The sequence below is a fragment of the Diadema setosum genome, chromosome 14 (assembly GCF_964275005.1).
Source record: "Diadema setosum chromosome 14, eeDiaSeto1, whole genome shotgun sequence".
Lineage (NCBI taxonomy): Eukaryota > Metazoa > Echinodermata > Echinoidea > Diadematoida > Diadematidae > Diadema > Diadema setosum.
In genome coordinates, this window is record NC_092698.1 from 23,322,403 (window position 1) to 23,350,006 (window position 27,604).

A 27,604-nucleotide genomic window follows, 5' to 3' on the forward strand; every position below is an offset into this window, starting at 1 on the left:
AGTGTGTCTCCACCATCAAAATTCCTTTCCCCAATCACTATTCATAGACCTAACTACTCATTCACGATGACGTTGGTTGCATCAGACTCAATCATACAGTAGGCTTAAGAGATTGCCCGGGAAATACTCCTGTAGAACCAAGTTCCTTGTCTGGAGCTCAAGCCTGCCTAAGCTTTCATCCAAATCAAATTTCCGTCTTCATTCACATATCGATACCAACTCTGCCTTGTTAAATTGTTGGAAAAAGGCAAGCCTTGTTATTCATTTGTTCTCCCTTTGTCCATGGATTCGAATGAAAGGCTACTACTACTGTGTTTGTCCTACAGTATCTAACCTATCAATATCAGTCAATAAGATATCGGCAACTAACTGCTAGGGCACATCCAATTAATAGATTTTCATAATATGTTGATACAAATACATAGACAATCTAATAATAATAACAACATATCTGCCATGAATGAAGAGTATCATCCTGCGCTCTCAAAAGACAGGGCAATTCATACACTGAAACAATGCAAAAATAAAACAAAACAAAAACGACCGCATTGCATCGGTTGCAAACTGCTATCTCCCTCGAGGCAATATCACTGTATCATATTATGCTTCTTTCGTCTCTGTAAGCGATATCAGTGAACAATTTGCATACTTCTATGACTTCATTATACTGGAAACACACAGGTCTAGCATTGCTGGTATTCAAGTACCACCAGATGACACAGTAAATGCGTACCATATAAGCAAGTGCATTTGATGTAACGGTAATATGAACACATTCTAATCATTGCATGAAAATGTATTACACTGCACACTTCAGACTAGCGATGTTCCATACATGCCTCTCAATACAGAACTGAAAATAGATCATGATTGCAACAACATCCACACTGGGCTTACACCAAAAACATCCCTTACAAGGGTAGTACGACTGTATCAGCCGAAATTTTCACATGCAGATATTTTCCCAAATTGCCACCGATCAGACTTTTTCACATGTTATTTTTGGGGTTGCAAGAGTCTTAAATTGATATTTTTGCGCATTGCTGTTTTTGTGTTTTTATTATAATCACACATTATTTTCATCACTCAAAGGTGACTCACAAAATTAGAGTGTACCATTTTGTGTATTGTACTGTCACTGTGGAAGTGGAGGTGTGTGGGGAGGGGTGGAATTTGAAGTTCAAATATAGTTATAATTGCTCTTCAGTTAGATATAGTAAAGTTCACTCTTCAAGAACTTAACCAACCTGCCGCCAACCCCTTGTGTCTGTTTGTTTGTATATGTATGTGTGTGGGCTGTGAGTGCACAGAAAGGAGTGTTTACTTGCCTTGTTCAAAATATCCTTGGACTACCTGAATCTCCACTAATATTGTCAAATGTTTGGGTTTTTTCGGTATAAAAGTAGGCAATGACATTGCTAGGAACATATAGGTGCTTGAAGGTTAAATACCTGGTCACTTGTGTCCAGCTTCCTCTTAATGGGTGCTCTACCTTTTCCCTTTCCCCTGCCTTTTATAACCTGCAAGAAATGACAAACATCAGTCTCAATATTTCAATCGCTGCTTGCAGGAAATAATTGATGATGCACTTACATTCATTTAAACCACTCATTTGGAATGTCTGCCTTGGTCGAGACCCATCTTTTCTTCTCCCCCCCCCCCCCCCCCCAAGTAGCCTGCGTGTCGTTCTGCAGTATACTTCATATCTACCTGGATGGCTGCCTGTCACAAAGTTATGCTGAAACAACTTTACATGCAGAGTCTTTTTTATTTTATTCAATCACTCATTTTCGCCCAGTTTCATTAATTTTCTTGTCACATTTTTGGTGCCACCTCATTATCATAATCATGTAAATTTGACCCTGAGTTTCAAACTTGACCTGTAAAACATCCCATTCAAAATAGTCTCAATGACTGCATAATGAACATTTGTGCTAGTTTTGAGTCAAAATTATCATATATTCCATCAAATTGCAAACTATTATGAATTAACCATGACCCTGACCTCAATCACATACTGGCATTCTCAAAAATGAATAGAGTTTGAGGTTAAGAAGTAAAATAACACACAATCCTGTTTAACTATCATAATATTAGTACCCAACTAATTTGGGGGGCCACGTATTTCCGCTTTTCCGCTTTTCCGACAGATACAATGAAGCTAAATATTCCACAGCACAACTTTTAGTTTGGACTGGGAAGAGGAAGGACTCTTAGGTGAATATGATATCCTGTGCTGTTCCACTTTCACACTCAAACGCTAGACATCATGACCTAGAAGTACCCTCAAGGGGGGGTTGCAGGTGTGATGGTCTTTCTCACCTTCTTGACAGGGAAGTCTGGGAACTGTGTCGTGAATTTGAGGGGCTCTTTGATGATGCGCCGTTTGCGACGCGGCTCCTCCTCCACTTCCCTGGGGTTCTCGGTGGCTCCTTCGTCGCTGCTGCTGCTACTCACACATTCGGAGCATTGCCTACAATGAGAGTAAGATCGACATGCTTTAGCAAAATACAGTACGCACCAGCTCTCTTCTAGCAGCCTAATCCACAATCGGCATCGATTTGAACAAGACCTTTCTTCCGTGGCCATGAATTTACATAAAATTCCTACCTATCATGAGATGTGCAATCAGGGTATAACAAAACATTCTTTTCTGCCACTTGACTGTACTGGTATAATGGGAAAGGCCCACTACTCTATGCAGGCAAGTGTCCATTCATTTCACTTGCCCAATGGTGAGTTTTAGTTGTCCATGACAAATGACTAGTGGTACTTGTAGCACCCTGACAATTATCTAATTCATCTGTGAAGAGCATTTTTCGCTTCCTACCATTTCAAAGGGATTCTCTGCCACTTTTTGCTGTTACATAGTGAAAAGTTCCCACAGACCCTGGTAGAAAGGAAATTTGATTAAAGTGTCTAACATTAAATACAGTAAATAGACTTATTCTCACAGTACAATCATGAAATTCAAGCTTCTTTCCCCATGAAGAAAAAAAAATTCCTTGTTTCAAATCCTCATAATGAAAGAAGCATTCACTGTTACTCAGTTTGGCCAAAAAAGAGGATCCCCATCCACTTTTCTCACTCATTTTGCTGAACAGCTGCATGACTTCAAAATCAGTTCATGAAATCTGAGTTGCTTCTCCCCATCTCTCACCATTTAGCACACCAGGCACTCACCAAACACTGAAGGCTGACTTCTTGGGCAAACGCGTGAGCGGTGGATCAAGGCAACCCATGTGGTAATATTTCTTGCAGATGTCGCACAACACAAGCAGGTGCTGGTCATGTGACTGCTCACATATGCCACATCTGTCAGAAGAAAAAAAAAATAAGGTAAAAAATGAGACAAACATATAATGCAATTCTTGTGCCTCTGTTTCTCTGATCAGCTGCACAATGTCAATATGTAAAAGATAATTCAGGGGGACCAAAGCTTCATATGACTAATTAGCTGTCCCAGGACTGCATGCAAAATATTATGCCCTACAGCATACACTCACACATTACTGCTAAAACTGCATGTGTGCATGTTTGATACTGAAAATAATGGTTTCTAAATATACCAAGCTGTCATGCACAAAGCATTTAAGGGGATAGAAACCACAGCTTTATTAATTTTGCACTGTTAAAGATTTTCTATTGTCCTGTTGGCATTATCACTATAGTTATTAGTATGCTTTGTTCCCAAACTAGCACAAATGTCTAGGAACTATAAATGTCAAGTAAAAGAGATTACCCAATCCCTGTAATCCCTATTGTGTCACTATGGCCTTCCTGATAGACTGAGGCACATTGCTACACTTGAGTGAGTTTGCAACCTTTACAACCAACAGTTGTTAAAGGGACTGTACATTACTGGTTGAGGTAGGGATTCATGTTTTGAACATTCCTAAGTGAGATAATGAAAAGCCTCTTATGAAACATGAAAGAGCATGTAATTTTAAGAAGGATTCAATGTTTATTTGATGAAAATTGGTTTTCGAATGGCTGAGATATCCAAAAAAGTGCTAAAAAAAAGGCGAAATGCCACAACTTTATTAGGATCTCTTTGTTTCACCTTGTTTTTGGATATCTCAGCCATGTCAAAACAGATTTTCATCGAATAAACTTTTGATACCCTTTAGAACTGCATGCTCTTTGACATCTCATAGAGTGGTTTCTGAATATCTCGAAAAATGTTAAAAGCAAAATCTTCACTTTCTCAAAACAAGGTGAAATAAGGAGATCCTAATAAAGTTGTGGCATGTCGCCTTTTATTATTAGCACTTTTTTGGATATCTCAGCCATTTGAAAACCAATTTTCATCAAATAAACATTGAATCCTTCTTAAAATTACATGCTCTTTCATATTTCATAAGAGGCTTTTCATTATCTCACTTAGGAATGTTCAAAACATGAATCCCTACCTCAGCCAGTACTGTACAGTCCCTTTAAGTTTGGGGAATTACTGAATGCTGTTCCAATTAACTTGGCAAGTACCTGGGCACATAACGGGTTGAAATTGTATTGTGGGGGCTTTGCAGGCAAACAACAGCAAATGGTGAGGAAGTCTTTGTCATGAGATGTTGAATCTGAGGGACAGTTTGTGTTTGTGCAGTCAAATATCCTGTATTGCACCTTTAGTAAATGACGATGAAAATAGAGCGGTACAAAGGTTGAAGAAATGTATTGCACGCTATCATGGTTTTGCAAGCAAACACATTAAATACATACCAAGTATAATGAATTCACCATTTTACTGCATGGTTTTTCACCATACACCATGGTTAGCACTTTAGGTCAAATGTGGGCCATGCAACACTTTGATGCCAAGTCCATCTACTATACTCTTGACCACTGACTGGCTCTGGATGCTTGTAGTTAGACAGGTTGAACTCTGTGCTCCGCGCTCGGTTTGGTTGTACGGATGACAATTACATTTCTCCCACCAGGTATATGGTAAGTAATGATATATCTGCCACCATGAAAATACAAGCCAATACCGGCGCAGCATTACAACTGATGCACAGCTGTGTATACACTATAGTATGAGCTTGGCCATATGGCCGTACATCCCGGTAAACGGCATATGTGCCAACACAGGCTGACGGACAGCACGACCCCTTAACAAATGTGCACACACACACCAACAAGCACGCATGGAAAGTTCACCTGGAGGGCAAAATAGAGACAGAGAGTGACAGACAAACCCAAGACACAGACTGGACGACAAGGACACAATCCCTGACTCGACAGTCATCCATCCCTCCACCTCTTGGCAGTGTGTAGCTGCTCGCCAAATGTTAAGTAGAAGTCGCACACTATCTTTTAATTATACTCCCATAACGCTTGCTGCCACCAAACCCATTTCCAGTGCCTCCAAGGGTAGGAACGCTACACGCTAAATGTGAGTTACTTTCATGAATGATAACACAAAATATATTTTGTAGCATTTTGCAGGATGCCTCTAATCTTTCAGTATGGCTCACTGAAGGCTCACTGGTGGGGGTGGGACTTCAAACATGTGAATGAACATGTGGGTCTTTGAACATGTGGGTAACTCTGGGAGAAGACTTACAGATGAATGACAGTGGGGGACTTGATCTCCTCCTTCTCCTCCTTCTTGCTGGGCGTCTTCCTGATGCGGGGCGGGCTGAGCACGCTGGGCAGCTTCAGCTTCTTGCCCGCCACGCAGCTCAGGGCCTTCCAGATGGCTTCTATGCTGCTTCGATTCTCGGACTGAAGCAGCCGCTGCTTCCCAACTTCTGAGGAGAGCTACGTGGACGAACAGTGTGATGGGTGAATGAGAAAGACATATCAAAGAAGTGAAAGGATGATACAACGGTACACGTCTACAAAGACTTGCAAAGATATGGATACCTACAGACAAAAAATATTTGTATATAATAAGAATTTAAATTACTGGAGTAAAACCCATGCTTGAAGAGGAAGTATTAAGTGTACACAGTGTTGATAAATGTCAAAGGTGTAAAAAACATAGAGGAAGTCATTCCCTTTAGGCAAACAGGACAGCCATGTGTTTTCAGAATATTCTGTTTTCCTGCTTTTGGTCTGGACATAAAAAAAAAAAAAAAAAACATTATTCATGCCACTTTTTGTCATAAATAATTTAGCCACCATAACAATGCTTCCTGGAATAGTTGTTATTACAAACTTATGATAACCCTATTTAATAGCTTGATGTATAATATACTTTATGAAAGAAATATACAGTGTCTTAATCATAATAAAGTAACATTTGTGACTTTGTGAGGAAAGCAAGGGATTGACACTCTGTAAAAATATCCAGATGCAACTGGAAAGCCACAAAGTTGTCACTCAAAGTAAATAACGAAAAAAAAAATGCATTGTTTAAATAAGCAGGCAACTGATGACATACAGCATGAATCAAAACTATGCAACAGAATGAATGGAATGGACGCAGGTGAGATGAGCAGTCTTATCATGGGCAATCCATCTGCAAGCGTTCACATATATGAGCTTATCACTGACTCAGACCAAGTCAACCAAAGATGATTCCAATGAAGTCTTGTGCCAGACTCTCTCACCTCATCATACTTTCGGCGGAGACGTCCCTCCTGAGCTTGTAGCTCGTTGCTCTGCTTCATGAGGTCGTTCAGCTTCGTCTTCAACGTCTTCATTCTCTCATCTCGGTCTGGGGGCAGGTCAAATGATGGTGGTAGAAGTTAATGATTTATCCTACTTCAATCTTTCCTAAAGCATATGCAACAGGTCATGACATGCACTTCACAGATGCAAAACAAGACTCAAATAGACTGAGCTGCAGGCAAATGCTTTTAGGCACTATATGAAAACAGTCTCGCTGAAAGTATATGACTCAAAGGTAATCATACTCACTCAAGTAACCTTTTTATGAGTCATGATTTTACACTACAGTGTATTATAAAATCTGGTACCAAAGTAATGAGGTCCATGAATACAAGTTAAAAGAAATTTATAGATTTCAAACAGTAATTCAAAATTTTGACTTTGAACTTAGCACATAGCCATGTGAAATTGGAAGGTTAAATGGACTGCTAGCAGTCCTACATGTTGTATTGGACATCAGTTTGTTAGCACAGCCAAATATGCTTAGTATTCAACAAAATCAGCAATGTGCATTGTCTGCCAATATGGTGCCCTCATCATATTCCATGTTTTCATCTATTTATATGCATGGATGAGATCCACAGGCTGGAAAAATGAGGGGAAGAGGGAAGCCTAAACCTTTCTTTGTACTCTGCATCTGAAAAGGTATGTTGTTCATGCACAGCCATTAAAATTTGCATCTTGCAGCAAAAGACCCCTTAATAGTATCGATTTCATAAACCCGATAATTCAAAGGCAACAATCATTTGATTAAGAGCATCATGAAAATGCACATAGAAAAGGTGCATAGGGACATTACATACTGGATAACATCCTGTAAACACCAAAAATCCTTTATTTGTTTTAGTCATTGTAGAAATCAAAGCTATGTTACAGATATTACATTGGTATGTGTTTTTAAAGCAACAACAACAAAAAAGAAAAGATAAAGGTAAGTTGTCTTTAGCCTGAAGGTCGCCTTTATCCCATTGAAGACATAACGATTTTGCTGCAACATGCATTTCCCATAGACACCTGCCCAAGTATACTCGGGACTCGTCCTCGAACAGGTTTAAATACAAAAAGATAACACACAAATTAAAGCTAGATATATATATACTTTTTTTTTTGGGGGGGGGATGGGTGGGATGTCTTTACATTTCCAAGAACCCTTTTATTGTAACATCGCAGACTATTTTTGTCACTGTTTTATAAATGAAAACAAGTCAATACAAATAAGACCGGTATATGCACACTGAATTCTTGACCATGTACCTACACACCAGCAATCACACAACTGATAGATGTGACTTATCACCACTTGCTCCCACTAATTCTTACAGTCCATACTGTACAAGCTTCACATAAAAAGAGAACACATTACAGCTCTCCAAACTGTCTGATATCCAAGAAAGAGCTAATCCAGTGCACTTCCATTATAATGAATTCCTCCAGACCAACTGTTTTCTTTTGTTGTATTGAAATTTCTACATAGCCTAACAGTAAACTGTATGAAAAAATGGAAACAATGGGAAAATGACAAGAAATATATGTAATTCATAAGTGAAAAATTGAGAAAAGAAAATGGAATCCATTGGGATGGAAACCCACTGTATTCCTATTTTTGTTGGAATCCCATTCTTTTTGCTAATTTCGTTGGAATCTCATTTTCTTTGTTACGATATACAGATGACAATTTTGGGATCCGAGGTACTTTGTTGTGATAAGAATTTTGTTACAGCCATGTTTGTTATATTGAGAGTGCACTTTACTACATCATCTAGCAGCTGACCTATGCAGTAGTTGACAAACTCGGCGGAGAAGGCCGGCGGGATGTGCCACTTTCGGCTCACGTCCTGCCTCTCCTTGTGCCTGGTGCTGGCCACCCGCATGCTGTCCACGGTGAAGCCCATCAGCTCGGCCTTGCGCATGAGGCGGCGACAGGCTGAGGCGCTGGTGGTCAGAGCCCGAGGCACCTTCTCCGGAGGGATCCAGGGGTCGGGCTTGAGGCGACGCATGGCTCTGTACTTGTCTTGGTACCTGCACGGAGAACAGGCAAGAATTGTGCATTGACCCATGGGATGTCTTGTGGGTGAATGAATATAAATGTACACTCTTGGGAGTGACATTGCTTACAAGCCTACAGTAGAAACCCTACTATTCGATGTAAGTTATTTATCTCCCAAGCCTCATCCTTCCCTACTTATTTGAACCTATTTCTTCAATCTACATTAAGTTTGGATAAAAGTCTCATTAAGGATATGTTATTCAATGTACACTATGTAATGACTCTTTCATCATGCATGTAACATGCATATCTGACTATATTCTTAGAAGCAGAAAACAAATTTAGCATTGTGATTCATGGCTTTCTTCCAAATACAAAACTTGTTTTAATACAGGGATGGTAACATTTTTGTTGAGAAGGGGTTTCAGATCTTGTTTTGGTTTTGTTTTTTGCTTTCTTTTTTTTTTCTTTTTTAAGGTGTGTGTGAGTGAGAGAGAGATAAGGAACAACATGTACTTATGAGATATGAATTTGCCTGAGACCTTCCATTCATTTTTCAATTATCATTACCATTGGGAGCAGTGATTTAAAAAAAAAAAAAATGTTGAAGTTATCACTTTTGATGCATCATGTGTAGGTTAGCTGTATCACAAAACATCCTACCATATAAAAAGTTTGCAATAAAGCCTAAAATACATGGGGATATCACTATTTTTCTCACTAAACCATAACTGTGGCCAGCTTTGTCTAGAAACAATTTTATCATAACTTTGGTTCACATTTTGTATATTAAAAAATACTTAACTTTGACTATGCTGATTAACATTTTCACATTAATTGTTTCTAATCCTAACTCGCACTTCGAAACTATTTTGAAGCACTAAAGCTGGGTTTTTGCACCTGCAAATGGTAAATAATGCCTTTAACCCTTTCCCCTCCCTTCAAATACACACAAACAGAGACTACCATGACAACGACCATAAAGCTTGGATAATCTCATGACACACCTGAGGTACTTGGCATGCACCCTGTCCTCCAGGGCAGAGAGGAGCTGGTTGATGTGAGTGGCCGGCTTCTGGTTGGTCTGCATGGCCAGCCAGTTCTGGCGCTTCTTGCGCCGGATTGCCTTCTCCACGTGTAACTTGCAGTACGCATAGAAGGGGTCAGCAATGTCCTGTTGAGGTGAATAAATTGACCACAGAGCAGACCATTTTTAGTTCAAGAATGCTTTGAACAAGTGCATTTCTGTCTGTTGTGGCAGGTAAACCCATCTATACTTCACTCACTTTTTATATCACAGTGGGTCTTGTAATAAGTAGCCATTGATTCTCCTGTTCTGTTGTTCCTTCTTTTTTGATAAAAACATTTTTAATGTTAAAATCAGCTCATGTGCGATTGGTCAAGGCTAACAGCAATATAATCTCTGAGCTATCAGAGCCATACAAATTGGATGTTCTGATGTCACATTTAGCTCTCCAGAATCCCATTCCATAAAAGAAGTTAGGACAACAACTGAAGAGTTTGTTCACAAAAACCGATACGTCCATTTTTCATGAAAATCAGTCAACATATACTGTAATTTAAGGGAATTGTGGGACCAATCTGAAGATATAATAAGTTTATAACAAAATGCAATATAACTCGGATTATTTCAGTCTAGAATTAGTGTTTTGCCACAAAAACCGAAAAGTCCACTTCTCGTTTTGTTGCAAAAGTCGATAAGTCTACACTAACCAATCAGCATGTCGTACATGTGTCAGGTGATTTCATTGATTACGATGTGTTGTGCATGCTGTACAGTAACTATGTAGGACTACATACACGCACGACACAGACTTCGTTTTAAGCATGCAGGCTGATGCACAATCCACAATATTTTCCCTATTTATTGCCATAATATGCCATTTACATATTACCATAATGTGTTAACCATGGCAACGCAGTTTCCTACACATTCGAAGAAAGGCTTGCATGTCTTCATCCTGACACTAATATTTGTGCGCCAAGCTTCGTAAGCATTTTGCTTGAAAAAGTGAGGAACTTTTTCGATCCCTAATATTTTCCCGATCAATCGCCATAATATGCTGTTACCATGGCAATGCAGTTTTTGAGCCATAAAAGAATGTGACTTGCACATTTATCAAAGGCCAATGTTCGCACCAAATTTCATGATCATCACTTGAAAAATGCGGAAGTACCTCGATTACCAAAAGCTATTTCGTGACTTATGACCATAATATGCCATCACCAAATGTCTTGCTCATCTCTATCCCAAAACCTATGTGTGTGAGCTAAACTTCATGAGCACTGCTAAAACTTGAGAAGACTTGCAAAGCACAGATTTCATACCGCGAACGGTGGACTTATTGGCTTTTGCAACAAAACGTGAAGTGGACTTATCGCCTTTTGCAACAAAACGAGAAGTGGACTTATCGGTTTTTGCAGTAAAACACACTGAAAAGTACAAAATTTCAAATTTTCCTCTTTGTGTAGATTTCTAAAAATTAAACCTTCTATTATGTAGCTAATTGACATTCATATATGATCTCCACATCATTCGCGTTCTACTCTAACAGAGTGTTATGAAAAATTGTGATTTAAATGAAAGGACTTATCAGTTTTTGCGAACAAACTCTTCAACTCTTCCTGGAATGGCATCATCAAATAGCAACAGCCATTGGATTTCATTGGTGTGACACTTGCATTAGCAGCAAGAGTTGTTGCCATAGCAACCTTTTATGAATTGTTTGTGAAACAAGCAGTCGCCTACTCATCGGATACTGACTGACAGTGCTTCACTCAAGTTTTTTATTAACAGTTTTTTGGTGAGAAGATGTTTGTTAATGCTCACAGTGCTTTGTTCACCAACTGGCCCAGGTGTCTGGAAACTAGTTGTCCACAAACAGAGATCACCTACTCCCCTAATTTTCTATTGTGACAACCCTGGCCTTCCTGTTGAACTCTGGAACATCGCTACGCTCCAGTAGATTACGTAGCTAACTTCACAACTTGGTCAAGTTTGGATGGATTACTGGACACTGATGAAAAAGCTTGACAAGTTAACCAATTGAGGACAGGCTGATTTTGCTACAACACACATTTCCCATCTATAGACACCTGCCCAAGCATACTCAGGACTCATCTTCAACGGGTTAAGCTATGTGTTAGGGCACATTAAGGGTAAAACCCACCTCATCTGGAGAAGCCTCTGACAGCAGTCCTTCCCTCTGGCCACTGACAAGAAAAAAACAACCAAAAAAAACCAAAAAAACAGAGAAAACAATGGAGTGAATGACAAAGCTGAATGACATCCATGCTCAGGATAGTCTGGTGACTTGACACAAGATCGCCATGGCAACTTCTTTAGATGACCAGTTAGGATTCTACCACCTTGGCATACAATGTATCTTAAGTTTCATGGAACTGTGTTGACAAGGTGTAATCCGCCTACCATTTCTCTAGTAACCTATGCCTAGACAAAGGAAAATACACTTGGTAAAGAAAAACGGCAACAAATTACAAATATGATTTTTTTTTTTTTCGAATGTACTACAAAATAGCAAGGGATCTATACAGTCTTTATTTTCTCGTCCAGATGCCACACTGAATGCTCTTGAACATACAATCATAATTCACTTTACTCATCCTAACAATAAAATCCACACTATTACGGAAGCAAAAATTAAGAAATCAGCAGGCAATGAAAGTCCGCTCCACACGAGCACTCACCATGTGACGTGGAAATAGTTTCTGCACATTCCCGCATCACATCCTATACAGATGCCTGTTTGACTAAAACGGTCGTCTTCACAGTAGCTACAGGCCTGTTGGATGCATGGCAATAGAAAATGCGAGGGCATATGTTCAATAATTCCATCAATTCCCAGTTGAAATTGTTTGTCTCTGTGTAGAAACTGATAACTTGATTTCATGGGCCAAAACTCTGCCATTACGAAGATGTAAATTCATTTACTGTAAACACTGATATTCTCGCATGATTAATTTTTCGTGACCTGAAGCGGATTAACACGTTAGCGGGTTCTTGAATTCCTGCTGTGCAACTGTCAACCCATGGAAAATGTGCAGAGAAAACTGTTATTAAGATATCTTTGCTGGATTTAGAATTCAAGCTTGACAAAGTAAAGCCAAATATGCAAAAAATTAATGTGCAGCGAAAATATCTGTGCTTACAGTACTCCAAGACCTACACAGTCAAGAGACAAAGTGGGAAGAAATATAGAAAGACACAACTTCATGTCAAGTCCCTGAAATATCCATTAATGGCTTTGTATGGCACAGTGGGTAATTCCATATTTTCTGAGGACTGGATTTCCATAATCAAAGGCCACAATATCTAAAGTGTTTTGGGTGGTCGAGTATTCTGTGCAGGTGTGTATTTGATTTTGCACAATGCTGAAAAAAACAAAAACAAAAACAAAAAAAAACCAACAATTTATTAGCAGAGATTATGCATCCAAGAAATAAGGGACATAATGACAATGGAACAAAAAAAAAAACCCAAAGAAACAAGATGAAAACAAGAAATTTGAGCACTAAAATTGTTTCTTCTTAAACATGATAAGGCATACTAATAACTGTGCTACCTCCCGTACTTTCCTGTTTTGTTTTGATTTAGGTCTATCTAGTTCTGCTTTTCGCATTCAAATACGAGACAAATGCACTTTTAATACTGAATACAAGAAAAAAAAAAATTAGAAGAGAAAGTGATGCCAGCAAAGGTTACCTACCTTGGCTCCCCATTTGGCAGGCGCCATTTCTGACAGGGTTACCCAACGAAGCTTGGCAACATCAGCAAACGCCACTCCTGGGACATACAGGGCACACACAACATGCACCCATCTACATAAGTGGGAAAACATCATCAGTTTTCATTACACTTACTCCAAATCCATTTCTAAAACAAAAATCAAAATGTAACATTCTGATACAAAAATGTAACCATAAAGGCTATTACAACAGAGGACAACTGTACAACAACAAATATAACCTAAATGCGTATTGCAGGGATGTGCGGGACCAAAAATGCTTTTCTTTGCATTATGTACGATTGGTCATACCAGATTCCTACAGAAAAATGGAGAACCCTTACATCTTGGTTGTATTTACCTGGGAACACATAAATTGAACTGACAGCTTAAAAAAAAAAAAAAAAAAATAGTAAGAAGGGCTCATGTGTGTACCCCTTGTTCTTTCAGGCCATGACACACTGGTGACTCTAAGCAAAATGAAATGACAAATCTGCAGAAACATATTTCTTTTTCTTTTTCTTTTTTTTTTGGTCAGTTGAACAGTTGTCAAGGTTAAGGCCACAAGACCTACCTAATCTACTTCTTGAATCCACATACAGTGTACTCCTATTATAGTAAAGTCCTTGGGAACAGCTGTTTTCTTTTACTATCGATATCCAAATTTCGACATAACCAAACTGTACAATGTATAAAGATATATACAAGCAGATAATAATTTTGGGCCCTGGACTTTGATTTTCTTGTAACAAGAATTTCGTATCAACTGTGTTCATTCTAATGGAAGCGTACATTACTCTTATACAGCATACTACCTGGTATTCACCATTGAGTGACATGTATACCAATACATTACTAGAAAACAAGCTAACCACTTACAGCATAATTCATCTCCTGAATTAGGGTTTGTCGTCTTGTGAGAAGCTGTTTTTTACGAAAAACACCTGATTTGATATTTTCCACCATCTCAATAATCTTCATAAATAAAAGTAGAAACAAATGGGCAATACTTAGTGGCTCTGATCGAGGGAAAATGGCTCGCTTAGGCAACATGTTTACTGTTTATTGTCTACTTGTATCTCTCTTGGAGTCATGTGTGCAGAAAATATACTGTTGACAAGCAGAACAACTGAACTGGTATAGATTTAGTGTGCTACAACAATGCCATGTTTTTGATGTGACGAGTTCTGTTGTGCCAATTGGTGGATGGACAGAAGTGCACTGAACTTGCCGTTGAACTTGCCTGTGAACAAGGATTAGAATAGCCTCACACATAAAATCTTTGGAGGTTTCGCGGTGGTATAACATTTAGTACTAGAACGCTTAAAGGTGCACCATTCATTCTTCCTTGGGTATATATGTGGCCCTGAAAAGGGACTGCCCACTCCTGACATTTCAGTAGGCATTTCTTATCATTCAGACCATTCTCTTGAATATGGTAAGAACACCAAATCAGGAGTAGGTAGGCCCTGTTCAGGGCCACATACACACCCAAGAAAGAATATGTGGTGCGCCGTTAAGGCTTCACACATCTCAACACTCATAGGTGTGTTTCTATATTGCTGGAAAACTTATTTCAGTGACAGATACATGTAGGTACACGTAGCACTGATTTATGGCTTAAAATGGACTGCTGTCTTGCGCACTCACCTGCCAGCATCAGTTTCTTTGAAAATCCCTCCAAGATTCGGGCATAATTCACAAGTCTGCAGTTGAACAAACAACACCTCTAAATTTAACAAAACACAAGGGAATGGACACTCAAAAAGCATTGACATTTAATTACACACCTGCTACAATTTCTAACAAATTAGTTGTGTATCCATTGGACAGACAGCAGTTCTCTCCACTTCTGTGGGATGTAGGTTGAACTAAACAGGATCATTTCTCATGTACACCATCTAAATTTTGTGCAAGGATAATTCTTAAAGCTACTACAAAGATGTAATGTTCTGCATATTGCTTAAAACTTTTCCTCCTGTTTCTTTTCTTTTTTGAAGTTTGTGAGGAAACAGTGAAGGCTGGATTTCATTTCACCAACTTCAACATTTGTGAAACACACAGGAATGATGCTGCTACTTCACTTTCAAACAATTGCCAAACCATCAACATGAGTTCAATTGGGCACTTAATACTGACAGACTTCATTTTCAAGCTTTCCTCTCTCTTATGGCTTTCGAGATGCACAAGTATGCTTACTGGGTTTGCCACGCCAGCCTTGCAGGGGTCGCAAAACCAGGGCTCAGTGGAGCTGGCAGTCTGAGTGCTGGACGTGGAGTCTGCATCACTCTGGTGTTCACCATAGCAACCTATAAAGGGAGAGGCACAGATGAGAAACCAAGCAATGATGTTTAATATCCTTCTTTCACACAAGTAGCCCAGCTCTAGAGGAGATAGACATCCATATGAAAAGAGAACTAGAAATCAAATTGAGGGAACACTGCTGCACTGATTTTCACCAGAGGTTACTGTATTATGTTGGTTTACCTGTCAGGTTTGTTTGTTTGTTTGTTGTTGTTGTGTGTGTGTGTTTTTTTTGTTTTTTTTTTTGGTGCTTTCTACAAAGAAATTATGCTAAAAATTCAACTCAGTATTGCTTATTGTACAATGTAAGTCACAAGATTTATAGCTAAACCAATACTCTGAAAAATCTTAAAGAAATAACACTGAGCAGTATTGATAACATATCAGAAATGTAGCAGTGTAACTCCATTTAACAATATTGCTTACTCAACAAGTTCACCTGTGTGAAATCTATGCATGCTTTTTTTCTTTTGTTCTGAATCCTTGAGCCCCAATTAATACATTCTTATGGTGAGGCTGCCATGTCATCATCCTTGTTCATAGCAAATTGGTTATATTTTGAAAACATTCTCATTCCTCACCCCAATCACTATAAATTTTGAAACTCTGTACTCAGTATACAGCATTTATAGTTGTTCACATACAAAAGTCTCAAAATCATCCAGAGGTCTCCTTTAAACCTCTTGGTTACAGGAAGCAGATGTGCCCTAATGTCAATTCAGGGGAGATACCATGTCTCACAAAGCTCACAAAGATAACACTGAAATATTTCATTTATTACTCCCTATAGCACAGATCTTACCTTCATGTACAGGCACGCCACACATATCACATTCCACAATCTCATCTGTGTCCTCACTGTGGGGAAAATGTAAGGAAACAGACACAAAATCAGCAATGTAGACAAAAAAAAAAAAAAAAAAAAGAGCCCCGAGTTCAATAGCATCTGGAAAAATGCAAAGAAATAGATTCAAAGAGAAATCATTATGGCACTATAAAGTCATACCCTGTACCTAAATCCTGAGCACTGATGATGTAAATACTTGACTGGACAATACTTCTACTGAATCCTTGCTCCAGATCTTGTTCCCTTTTACAAGGTATCAATGATGAATCACCTGTTTCATCAACCACAACTGACCTACCTTGAAAACTTCACCAAATCCAATTTTACCTCTACAGGTAATATTATGAAGAGACTAACAAACAACAAACACCAGCAAAGACATCAAAATAACCTATTTCACTTCCCCTACTGCCTTTTTTAATGAGACAATTCAAGTAAGAGCTAAGAATGATTCTACAAATGGAATGTTGAAGATTCTACCTTGACTATGGACTTTCGTATAACACAGCACCTTGCTCAGGAATGCTATGCCTTCACTTTTGCAATCTTACCTTACTTCACCTAGACACACTGAGCAGATGACAATCTTCAGTTTGTCCAGAGAACGACCTTCTGAATGTGGCTGAAAATGATGGGACATTACACAGTTATCACCAAACAACTCAAAACTTTCTCTATCACCTTGGATATGACATGATACAGACAGCTGGTTTGCTCTATTTCATATCAAATGTCAGACTAAGAGATCTCCCAATCCTTTTTGTGACCTCTTCCCCTTCGTACCCCTCCCTCAAATATGAACTGAATAATTTTATGTGACTATCCAGCTCAAACCCCCCCCCCCAAAAAAAAAAAAAAGTCACCGATTAGGATTTTCTGCAGGGGGCCAAAATAGTCATTTGGGTTGACCAACTCAAATTCTCAGTCGTTTATCTCACCAGGGAGACTTAATCTCTTCTCTACCTACTGTCAAAGTATGTCAGCTTAAAAACAAAACTGAAATCTAGATATTAGCAGTTTTTCTGGACCATATTTGTCAGACAAGCACTGCTTTCAATGTGATTTTCACTTATTTCAATCACTTCTTTAACGAGTGAGGCTGGTCCAATTTTAACAAGTCATACATTATTTTAAAGCTTAGAGGTTAATAGACTGTGTAGAAAAAGTGAAAATTCATTTTGAGGATTAAAGATAATATAAAGTTTTGGTACCTCAAAAGTTTCCCTGAATTTCCTTGTCTTATTTTGTGTTTCAGGTTAAAGTACCTTTCATATAACTAACACTGTGAGACTTACTCACCCCAAAGTGCTCTCATGTCTTAGTAATCATGCAATAATGGTTTCAAACCAGAGCCGTTAGTTTGACTCGCCACCGTATGGCGGCGAGGTAGTACTGTACACGTATTGTATGAAACCATTATTGCATGATAACTGCGACCAGAAGCCCCATGCGCATAGCTAACTGCGACCAGCAGCCCCATATGCATAGCTAAATGGGGAAATTCAGGGAAACTTTTGAGGTACCAAAACTTTATATTATCTTTAAATACATTTTGTGGGTTTTTAGCCCGGCTGTCAGACAAGTGGGAGTGGCAGAAATTACACATACCGGTTGGGTGCCTCCTTTTCTGGTTTTTGCTCTTGAAATCAGCTGACCAACAGTCAACTTCTGCTCACTATCTGAGTACGTTGAATCCTTGTCTGTATCACTGCTCGCATCATCTTCTTCTTCTTCACTGCTGTCATCTTCGTCCGACTGGTCCTCGTCGCTGCTGCCCAAGTCTCCACCATCGTGAGAACCACCAGAGTCTGTTGATAACAAAGTAGTGCAGGTATCAAAGGGGGCAAACACACTCCTGTGTCCTTTAGTGTTCTCTGTCCTGTTACGTTTTACAGTAATATATACGTCATTTATTTAGCAAGTCTAAATTTTCTTAAATCGGGACATCCTGACGATTTCACGAGTGGTTAAATTTGCAATCATGGAGTTCTGTACGGAACGGAGAAATGTGTAGGTGAGTTTCACATTCATAATGGGATCAGAGTTACTATTTTCATGTGTCTTTAATTTCATAAATAGCACCCGACTTGCAAAATTCATGAAAATAAAAACCTCACAAAATACTCGGCGTATACAGTATTCAACGACAAAGTGAATGACCACAAGTAATACTGCATACTGCTTGCATTCAGTTCTCTTTTGTAAATACGTAATAAGTGAAATTAAGTCTCCCCTCCCCCCCCCCCCCCTAAAAAAAAAGTAAATCACAAAATCAAAGAAGACTCTAGCATAATTGACAGGGCATGTTGACAAGGATGTTTGATAGCCAGTAATTCATTCTCAAGAGTTTTGTGCTCTATTTTATAGCTGTGATTAAACGCTTCCACCTACCTCTGTGTGTGCCACTGTGTAACCATCCCATAAGCCACATTTTTCTGAGACCACAATGCATGAGTGTATTTTGGAAAGCATTATGTTTCACAAAGCCATGCAACTTTTATGAAAGTATTTATATTAGAAATGCAAAACTGTACAGAAAATTTCAGTTGGCTATTTCTCTTGCAAATGGCCACTATTCAGAACCTAAAAACACACTGCAAAATTGTATTCTTAGTCATGATCACACATTGGTATGGGATGCATTTTTCTTATAAGACACATCCTGAAGAGAAAATTAGATTAAATCAATGGTATTGAAAGAATCCCTATGAAATACCGCTATTCCGTCACCATGCATCACAAGCTCTATGTACTGTGACATGTTGGGATCTTTAGATGATCGGTTTTACGTTTGTGCGCTGTTGTGCGATTGAGCCAAATATGTGAGGTTGGCAAGCCTGCATTTAAGCCAAATATGTGAGGTTGGCAAGCCGCCGAGTCGGGCGGGCGAATATGGTACACAAAGAGTTAAGCTACCTACCACTTTCACGGTCACCTTTAAATTCAAAGTCACTGTCACTGTCACTGTCACTTAGGCCAAAGTCGATCTGAAGGAGACGATGGTCGACAGGCTTCACTCTGCGTTTCTTCGGGTCCCTTTGGTCTGCATTTTCGGAATGAACGGGCATTTTCAGATATTTATTCTGAGCACAGAGACAAAATCAACCCACATTGTCAAGAATTCTACATTCTATGCAATATCACCAGAATTGTTCCTTTGGCATAATACAAGTAGTTCAATAACTTGGCACTCAGCGCGATACACCGATGCCTTTCACTGTCAACACATCCTTTGGAGATGCTTTGAGGAACCTTAGCTGGAATGCAGATTCATGATTCCTGCTTTATGTTATCACATATGAAAGCCTACTGGTCTCGTCACACTTGATATTAACAAACTTAAGGAAGAAATCAATGTAAAATCTAATATCAACACATAGGCATAAAAAAGCAAAAACAAAACAAAACAGAGCAGTATATCAAACAATTGTATATATTGTCAATGAAGATACACATCACTTAGTAAAATGGGTCTCAACTGTGTTTTTTCAGTAATTAAAATCTGATGATTTCAAGTATTCATTTCTCAGCAAACTATGTAATGTGAGAACTTCTTATCTTTTCTGACTTTTTACAATACTTTGTATTAGTTTTGTTCATCACTGAGACATACAAGTACATGTAATTCCCTTGAATTTAGAAAAAAAAAGATATAGACATGTATTTTTACTGTCTGTGGTGCCATTTCACAAATATTTCATGATGACATGTAAGTGCAGAGATGAGTAATTTGTCCACCTCTAGTGCCATCACAAAGCCTGCGATGCTTTTGAATGCCTGCATATGCACACGCTGCACTAGGCACTGTGGTGGGATCGGACTAGATCCAGGACAAATTAGTCATACTGTAAAAGTGGAAATTTTCTCGGTGTTCAAATTTTCGCGCATTTCGCGCAACCAGAAACTAGCGCGAAAATAAAAGCACGCGAATATTTTTGCTTGCCATATGTGCCTGTGCGTGATGTCTTGATTCCGCGGAATTAAAAACACACGAAACTCTTCCGACCCGGCCAAGCGCGAAAATATCAGTATATCTTTTACAGTATATCTTCTAGGTTTGATATTTAGAATTGTGTAATTACTAGATTTTGTTACCATCTGCCATCATCATGCCAAGTATACAGTGTAGATACATTCCTCACTACCTGTGTTCTTGGAGGATGTTATCACACATTCATAAAAATCCAGAAATAAGATTTCCTTCTTCTTTCTTTCTTTTTTTTAACCCAAAATACATGTCATGATGGGATCCCTTCACACAGAGCACCAAGTCTGACTTTGACTGAGCTTACTAATGGAAGTTTGTTTAATATGCATTACTCATTTTGGAGGCAGATGCAGAGATGAGACATCTCTGATGACGGCCAAACTGGGTTATCTCTTTCTGTGCCGATGAGTCAAATGTGCACAAATTTCACACACAAACCTATGGGAAGGTAGTTAAAATGGCACGCAGAGAGTTAAACAACACATTGGCATCTCAAAGTCAATGCAGTACCCAGTATATACATGGAAATATAAAGGGCAATCAGCTTGTCTTGAGCTTGCAGTTACAGGAATGCCATCAACTTCAAATTGGACTTAAGCAGTGCCACAGCCAGTGCAAGCGGTACATGAGGCAAATTAAACTGAAAGCAAGGAAGTATGAGAGAACTCCTCTTTGCTGAAAGCAAGTACTTCAAGAAGCCCAATATCAAGCTTACAATGTATACTGACCTATAAGCCAGGTCTGTACAGTGAACTGTCGGAACAGAGGATTGCAGTGTAAATTTGTACATAGAGGTTATGAATTACAAGTTTTCAAAAATTTGATAAAGACTTTCTAAAAGGGAAAATCATGATTATGTGAAAAAAACAAAAAATGAATAGATGCAACCAGTGTCTCCATGAGGTAGAGTTTTGAAATCGGTCCCGACAAGCTTTGGAATAACAAACCCATCAGGTGCATATCTTAGTTTGACGCCATCCCACCTGTCAATGCAATGACCCTGCCAACTTCAAGCGTTTTACAATTTATCAACAAAATCTGGACCTGAATACAGAGGCTTAAATCCTGTATTCAGTATCATTAAAACTAGCTATAGGTATCCATTTCATAGGTATACAGTGCACTCCAGTTATAATAAACACGGCTATAAGAAAATTCCCGTTACAACAAAATTCCTGTTACAACGAAATAAAATCTAGGCCGCAATACTATCCTCTCTATGTTTTTTATTTTTTATTTGTTCAGTTATAACCAAATTTTGATATAATGAAAGAAAAATGCCGGTCCCAAGGATTTCATTATAGCTGGAGTTCACTGTAATCAATAAAAATTCATGTTGACACTCCAGTATTTTGAAACCACTTTACTAGGTTTTTAACATATAAATAAAAGACCAATTCTTCTTGGGACAAACTTACACATTGCTTTGTACAGGAACTGCACCTCCTCTGGTTCATCACTTGCCCCATTGGTCTCCATTTCATCCATGGCCGGTGTAGCTATGATGCCCTTGCTTGTTGCAGTCTGATTAGACTCGACCTATGTAAGTACATGCAATGATGTTATGAAATTCATCATACTCTAGACTCTTATGTAATGTAAAGGGTCTACCAACAATTTAAGTCCACCTTCATACATATGGATTGAGTGAATGCAATAATATTAGTAGAACACAGCAGCGAAAGTTTGGGGAAAATCAGACAATCCGTTCAAAAGTTATGAATTCTTAAAGTATCTGCGCAGTCACTGCTGGATGAGAAGACTGCTACAGTGTATGATGTCATATGCGTACAACGATATAACGAAAATAAAAAAGAGAATTTCATGAAACTTCACTTTTTGAATAAAGTGCACATTCTTCAACTTGTTACTGACATATGTTAAGGGTAATATTATTCCCCCTGCCTTCTGAAAGAGAGAAGTCAAGTGTTCTTTTGTTATGCGAGAAAAGTGAAAATATGTTGAATTTTCTTTATTCTTTCTTCATATCGTTGTACACGAGACATCACAAGCTATAGTAGTCTTCTCATCCAGCCTTGAGTGAGCAGAAACTTCAAAAATTCATAACTTTTGAACGGATTGTCCGATTTTCCTCAAACTCTCACTGATGTGTTCTACTAATACTGAGCTGCATTCACTCAACCCACATGTCTATGAAGGTGAACTTGTCCTTTAACCCGTTCCTTACGGGAACCTGGTATACCAGGTTCCCGTGGGAGGAACTGATATACGGGAACCTGGTTCCAAAGATGAAGACAAGAGTGCCTGATTTTGTGGCCTAAATTCATGTTTCTTTGTGTTACAATGCCTAGAAAAATGGGTTTGATAAAAAGATGAGAGTTTATTCTATCAGCATTTGTTCTCGTTTTGTTAGAAAATGTGTGTAAAACAGTACTATCTACATTTTTTTTTTCTGATTTTGTTTGCGCTTGCTCTGCTATAAAACTCGTATGAACATGTACATAGTGATCAAAGCTCAGCTCAGGAGATTTCTGTGTTCTCTGATCCCAGTCATCCCATTCAGAGGCCTGGTTCTGCGTAGGACAAAAGAGTCTGCGAGCCCATCAGCGCACGCTCTATTCATACCTTGCACCCAATCGATCGATATTTTCATTATTCAATGGCAAATTTAGTTGATCGTGGAAAAGGGATACATGTTAGATTGTACCGCTTGACTGCTTTCGCACAGGTGGATTACCAACCTGTCCGTTCTCTGTTGGCGGGCAAAAAGAATCTCGTTTGGGGGCATTAAAGACACTCAGAGAATTGCAAAAGGAACAGGTTAGTCCTGGGATGCTCCATTGGCAAAGTGGGCCTGGGAGCATGCTCAGGCTGGTTGCAGTTACACTAGAGACTTGACTGAAAGCACTGGAACATTCAGATTGTATCAGTAATCACAACAAAATGCAATTAGGCTTAATGTTAGCTGGATCTATTTTTACTTCCACCAAGGAAGGAGGAGGTTGTTTCAATCAGCATTGGTTTCTTTCTCCGTTTGCAAAATAACTCAAAGTTGTGAACGGATTTGAATGAAACTTGCAGGAAAAGTTCATAATGACACAAGAAACATGACTCAATTTTTGTAGTGATCTGCGAATTTTTATGGATTTTTGAATGGTTCTTAATCTTCTGGCAGACAGGGTCAATACACTTCACTGGCGTAGCCAGGGGGGGGGGGGGGGGGGGGGGGGGGGGCGATGGGGGCAGTCGCCCCCCCTAAGATTTGGACCGGGGATTTGGGAGGCGGAAAAAAAAAAATGCGTGTATACTGTTTGCATGCACATGAAGCGGGTCTCCTTTGCAACCTTTCATCAAATAAGATATTTTTTTGAATATTTCACTCAAAGTGTGCACCAGATCGTTGAATTTCAATTCAAAATATGCAAAATTTCTCGTGCTTGGGAGGGGTTATCCCCCTCCCAAACCCTCCCCCTCTGTGCCTCTTTCCCTAGCTTAGTACACTTTTTAGATTTACACACACACAAAAATATGAATAATTCTGAGTGCACATGCAAGACTTATCACTTATATTCCGAAAACTCAAGGTTCCCTCATGTATAAGGGGAATTTCCCCTTTTAATCGACCCTTTCCTCCCTCAGCCCCCCCCCCCCCCTCCCCATCAGTTTTTTTTTTTTTTTTTTTTTTTGGTGATTTCCCAAATGTTGATTCCATCAATTATGCGTATACGAGATATCTCAATTTCAGGCAAAAGCACCATCGGAAGGGAAGGGTGGAGATAAGACTCGCCCACGCCTTCTCCCTGCTCGCCCGCCCCCCCCCCCTTCCGCCATGCATAGAAGTAGACTGTGGCTATACCCAGATCGCTTTATTTCAATTCTAAAAACGCAAAAGCTCCGCGAGCGGGAGGGGGAATCCCCCTTCCCCTAAGCTCTACCTCACTAGACTTTATACATACACACAGATGGTGCACATTCGGAATAAGAGCTAAATTCCGTGATTTTAACACTTCGATGAAAAAGTATAATATTGCACCAAAAATTTGCACCAGATCGCTGAATTTCAGGTCTGAAAACGCAAAAACACCTTCGTGTGGGAGGGGATATGCCCCTATCTACACCCTCGTGTGCATGCTTTTTCTGTTTGATTGCTGAACTGCAGACAGCGTTCATGATATTCAGTGTAAGAATTAATACAAGAAGATTATTTAAATGATATACCATTTTATAGGCAAATTGTTCAATAATAATCTACGCTGAAATATACTGCAACCTTAAACAAGTGGGACTGTTTCAACTCGTTGAAACACGCAAAAACATGCATCAAATTGCACCATTTGCAACATCAAAATGCAAAAAGACCCTCCCCTCCCCCTTCGCTCGCTCCGCTCGCTCGGGTTCAGTCGCGTTCATGATATTCAGTGAAAAGAATTAATATTGAGAAGTGTGTTTAAATTATACCATTTTATAGGCAAATTGTTCAATAATAATCTACACTAAAATATACTGCTACCTTAAACAAGTAGGACTGTTTCACGTCGATAAAACGAGCAAAAACATGCATCAAATTGCACCATTTGCAACATCAAAATGCAAAAAGTTCTTACCGTGGGAGGGGGGACACCCCCTCCCACACCCTCCCCTCCCCCCTCGCTCGCTCCGCTCGCTCGGGTTCAGTCGCGTTCATGATATTCAGTGAAAAGAATTAATACAAGAAGTGTATTTTAAAATATACCATTTTATAGGCAAATTGTTCAATAATAATCTACACTAAAATATACTGCTACCTTAAACAAGTGGGACTGTTTCACGTCGATAAAACGCGCAATAACATGCATCAAATTGCACCATTTACAACATCAAAATGCAAAAAAGTTCTTACCGTGGGAGGGGGGACACCCCCCTCCCACACCTCCCCTCCCCCCCCCCCCCCCCCCCCCCTCTCTCTCTCGCTCCGCTCGCTCGGGTTCAGTCGCGTTCATGATATTCAGTGAAAAGAATTAACACAAGAAGTGTATTTAAATTGTACCATTTGATAGGCAAATTGTTCAATAATAATCTACACTGTACATCAAAATATACTGCTACCTTAAACAAGTGGGACTGTTTCTCGTCGATAAAACGCGCAAAACATGCATCAAATTGCACCATTTACAACATCAAAATGCAGAAAGTTCTTACCGTGGGAGGGGGGACACCCCCCTCCCACACCCTCCCCCTTCGCTCGCTCCGCTCGCTCGGGTTCAGTCACGTTCATGATATTCAGTGAAAAGAATTAATATTGAGAAGTGTGTTTAAATTATACCATTTTATAGGCAAATTGTTCAGTAATAATCTACACTAAAATATACTGCTACCTTAAACAAGTGGGACTGTTTCTCTTCGATAAAACGCGCAAAACATGCATCAAAATTGCACCATTTACAACATCAAAATGCAAAAAGTTCTTACCGTGGGAGGGGGGACACCCCCCTCCCACACACTCCCCCCCCCCCCTCGCTCGCTCCGCTCGCTCGGGCTCGGTCGCTTCGCTCCCTCGCAGACTAACCGCCCCCCTAAGATCAAATCCTGGCTATGCCGTTGATACACTTGGCAGTTCGAGCTGCAAATATTTGAGTTTTGCATATACACTGTAAAGCGTGTGATTTGGTCAGGTGATTGTGGTGCCACATAGCTGGAAGGTGATGACATTTATTGAAACAAAGCGCAAGGCTTCCATTTTGAGAAATTGAGAGATTTTCAGCATGGGGGTATACGGTATAATGGATAGATATTAGCTGCTTGGCAGAGGTTGCTTGGCAGAGGTCTGGGCTCTTCTATTCTAGCATAGTGAATAATTGTTTCTGAGTATGGACATCCCTCGGGCATCGCTGATCCTGGATTCACTAACAACATCACTCCCTTGACACATGCACCCGTCAATACCAAATACCCTTTGCACAGGCTCTTGTCAACCAGAGATTAGGTTATGGAACATGTGACATACCCTGCCAGACTGGCAGAACTAAAAGTCAGCAGCACCACCATGCCACCACCTCTGATCTGCAATTAATCTCTTCAAGCATGAGTTGGGGCATGTCGATGTTTATTCCGTTCGTTCGTTTATTCATATTTTGGCCATCTATGACCCAATTTTCTGCAAACAAACGGCACCTGTGCTTTAAAGTCATAATTTCACATCAATATGCTGACAAAGTACCTGTTAGTTAACTCTTTATGTGCCATGGTGGAAACCTCCTGTGTGCCACGTTATTCCGAGACACGAAGGTAGTCATGCTTTGACAAAGAATTATGTTTTTCCAACTGTTATGACCTCTACAAATTTCTGTTGAGATGGGCATAATAGTAGGCAAAGTTAAAAAGGAATGCCAAACTTTGTTTCGATATAAATTGTATGACGAATCTATTTTTCAATTTTCCTTTCGAATAATCAGTTGCTACTTTACTGTAAAGGCATGACTTTTGCACATAAAACCGTGACAGAAACTTAGAATGTTCGAGCAAATCTAGTTGGGAACACCACTTGATAGTCAATCACATTGATAGATCTACATAGAATGCAAGCCGTATACGAGAGGAACAAAAGCACGAAAAACGCTTTCATTGTGCCGCGGGATTAGCAGTGATTAGCGATTATCGATCGGTTTTGGCGGCTTAGTTTGTTGAGCAGAATATGCGAAGTTGGCACTGCGTCGACTAAGCCGGATGTGCGAACGTGGCACATAAAGAGTTAAAGGGGAAGGCTAGTAACTGATCAGTGGGAATCAGTGGAAATGCTGGGAGATGATTGTTCAAATCCTTATGGGGTTCATTCAAGAGTTCATTGTATATCTATTGTTGTGTGAAAATGATTTGCTTCAGAACGGTCTCATATTCAAGTAATGTGCAGATTAATGCCCCGTCACTGACCAGGGACGCTAACCTGCAAGCATTAAACTGCACATTACTTGAATATGAGACCATTCTGAAGCAAATCATTTTCACACAACAATAGATATACAATGAACTCTTGAATGAATCCCATAAGGATTGGAACAATCATCTCCCAGCATTTCCACTGATTCCCACTGATCAGTTACTAGCCTTCCCCTTTAAATATCCAAAACGCCACCTCCCCCACTTCTGGAGTAGTGTAGAGT

At 39.4% G+C, this 27,604-nt stretch overlaps 1 protein-coding gene across 1 annotated transcript in view; it reads right to left on the reverse strand.

Moving 5' to 3' along the window:
- The window catches only part of LOC140237454 (PHD finger protein 14-like), a 34,281-nt gene that overhangs the window by 5,706 nt on the left and 971 nt on the right, over nt 1-27,604 (reverse strand). The window contains exons 2-18 of the mRNA XM_072317380.1: nt 21,926-22,046; nt 19,440-19,562; nt 18,128-18,327; nt 17,071-17,141; nt 16,475-16,530; nt 15,568-15,677; nt 15,019-15,074; nt 13,351-13,462; nt 12,332-12,426; nt 11,794-11,836; nt 9,610-9,776; nt 8,387-8,634; nt 6,555-6,661; nt 5,564-5,760; nt 3,184-3,315; nt 2,323-2,473; nt 1,452-1,520 (exon numbers count right to left, since the gene is read on the reverse strand). Coding sequence (XP_072173481.1) covers nt 1,452-1,520; nt 2,323-2,473; nt 3,184-3,315; nt 5,564-5,760; nt 6,555-6,661; nt 8,387-8,634; nt 9,610-9,776; nt 11,794-11,836; nt 12,332-12,426; nt 13,351-13,462; nt 15,019-15,074; nt 15,568-15,677; nt 16,475-16,530; nt 17,071-17,141; nt 18,128-18,327; nt 19,440-19,562; nt 21,926-21,995 — 2,007 coding nt within the window. The 5' untranslated portion in view covers nt 21,996-22,046. The remainder of the gene's footprint in view (nt 1-1,451; nt 1,521-2,322; nt 2,474-3,183; nt 3,316-5,563; nt 5,761-6,554; nt 6,662-8,386; nt 8,635-9,609; nt 9,777-11,793; nt 11,837-12,331; nt 12,427-13,350; nt 13,463-15,018; nt 15,075-15,567; nt 15,678-16,474; nt 16,531-17,070; nt 17,142-18,127; nt 18,328-19,439; nt 19,563-21,925; nt 22,047-27,604) is intronic.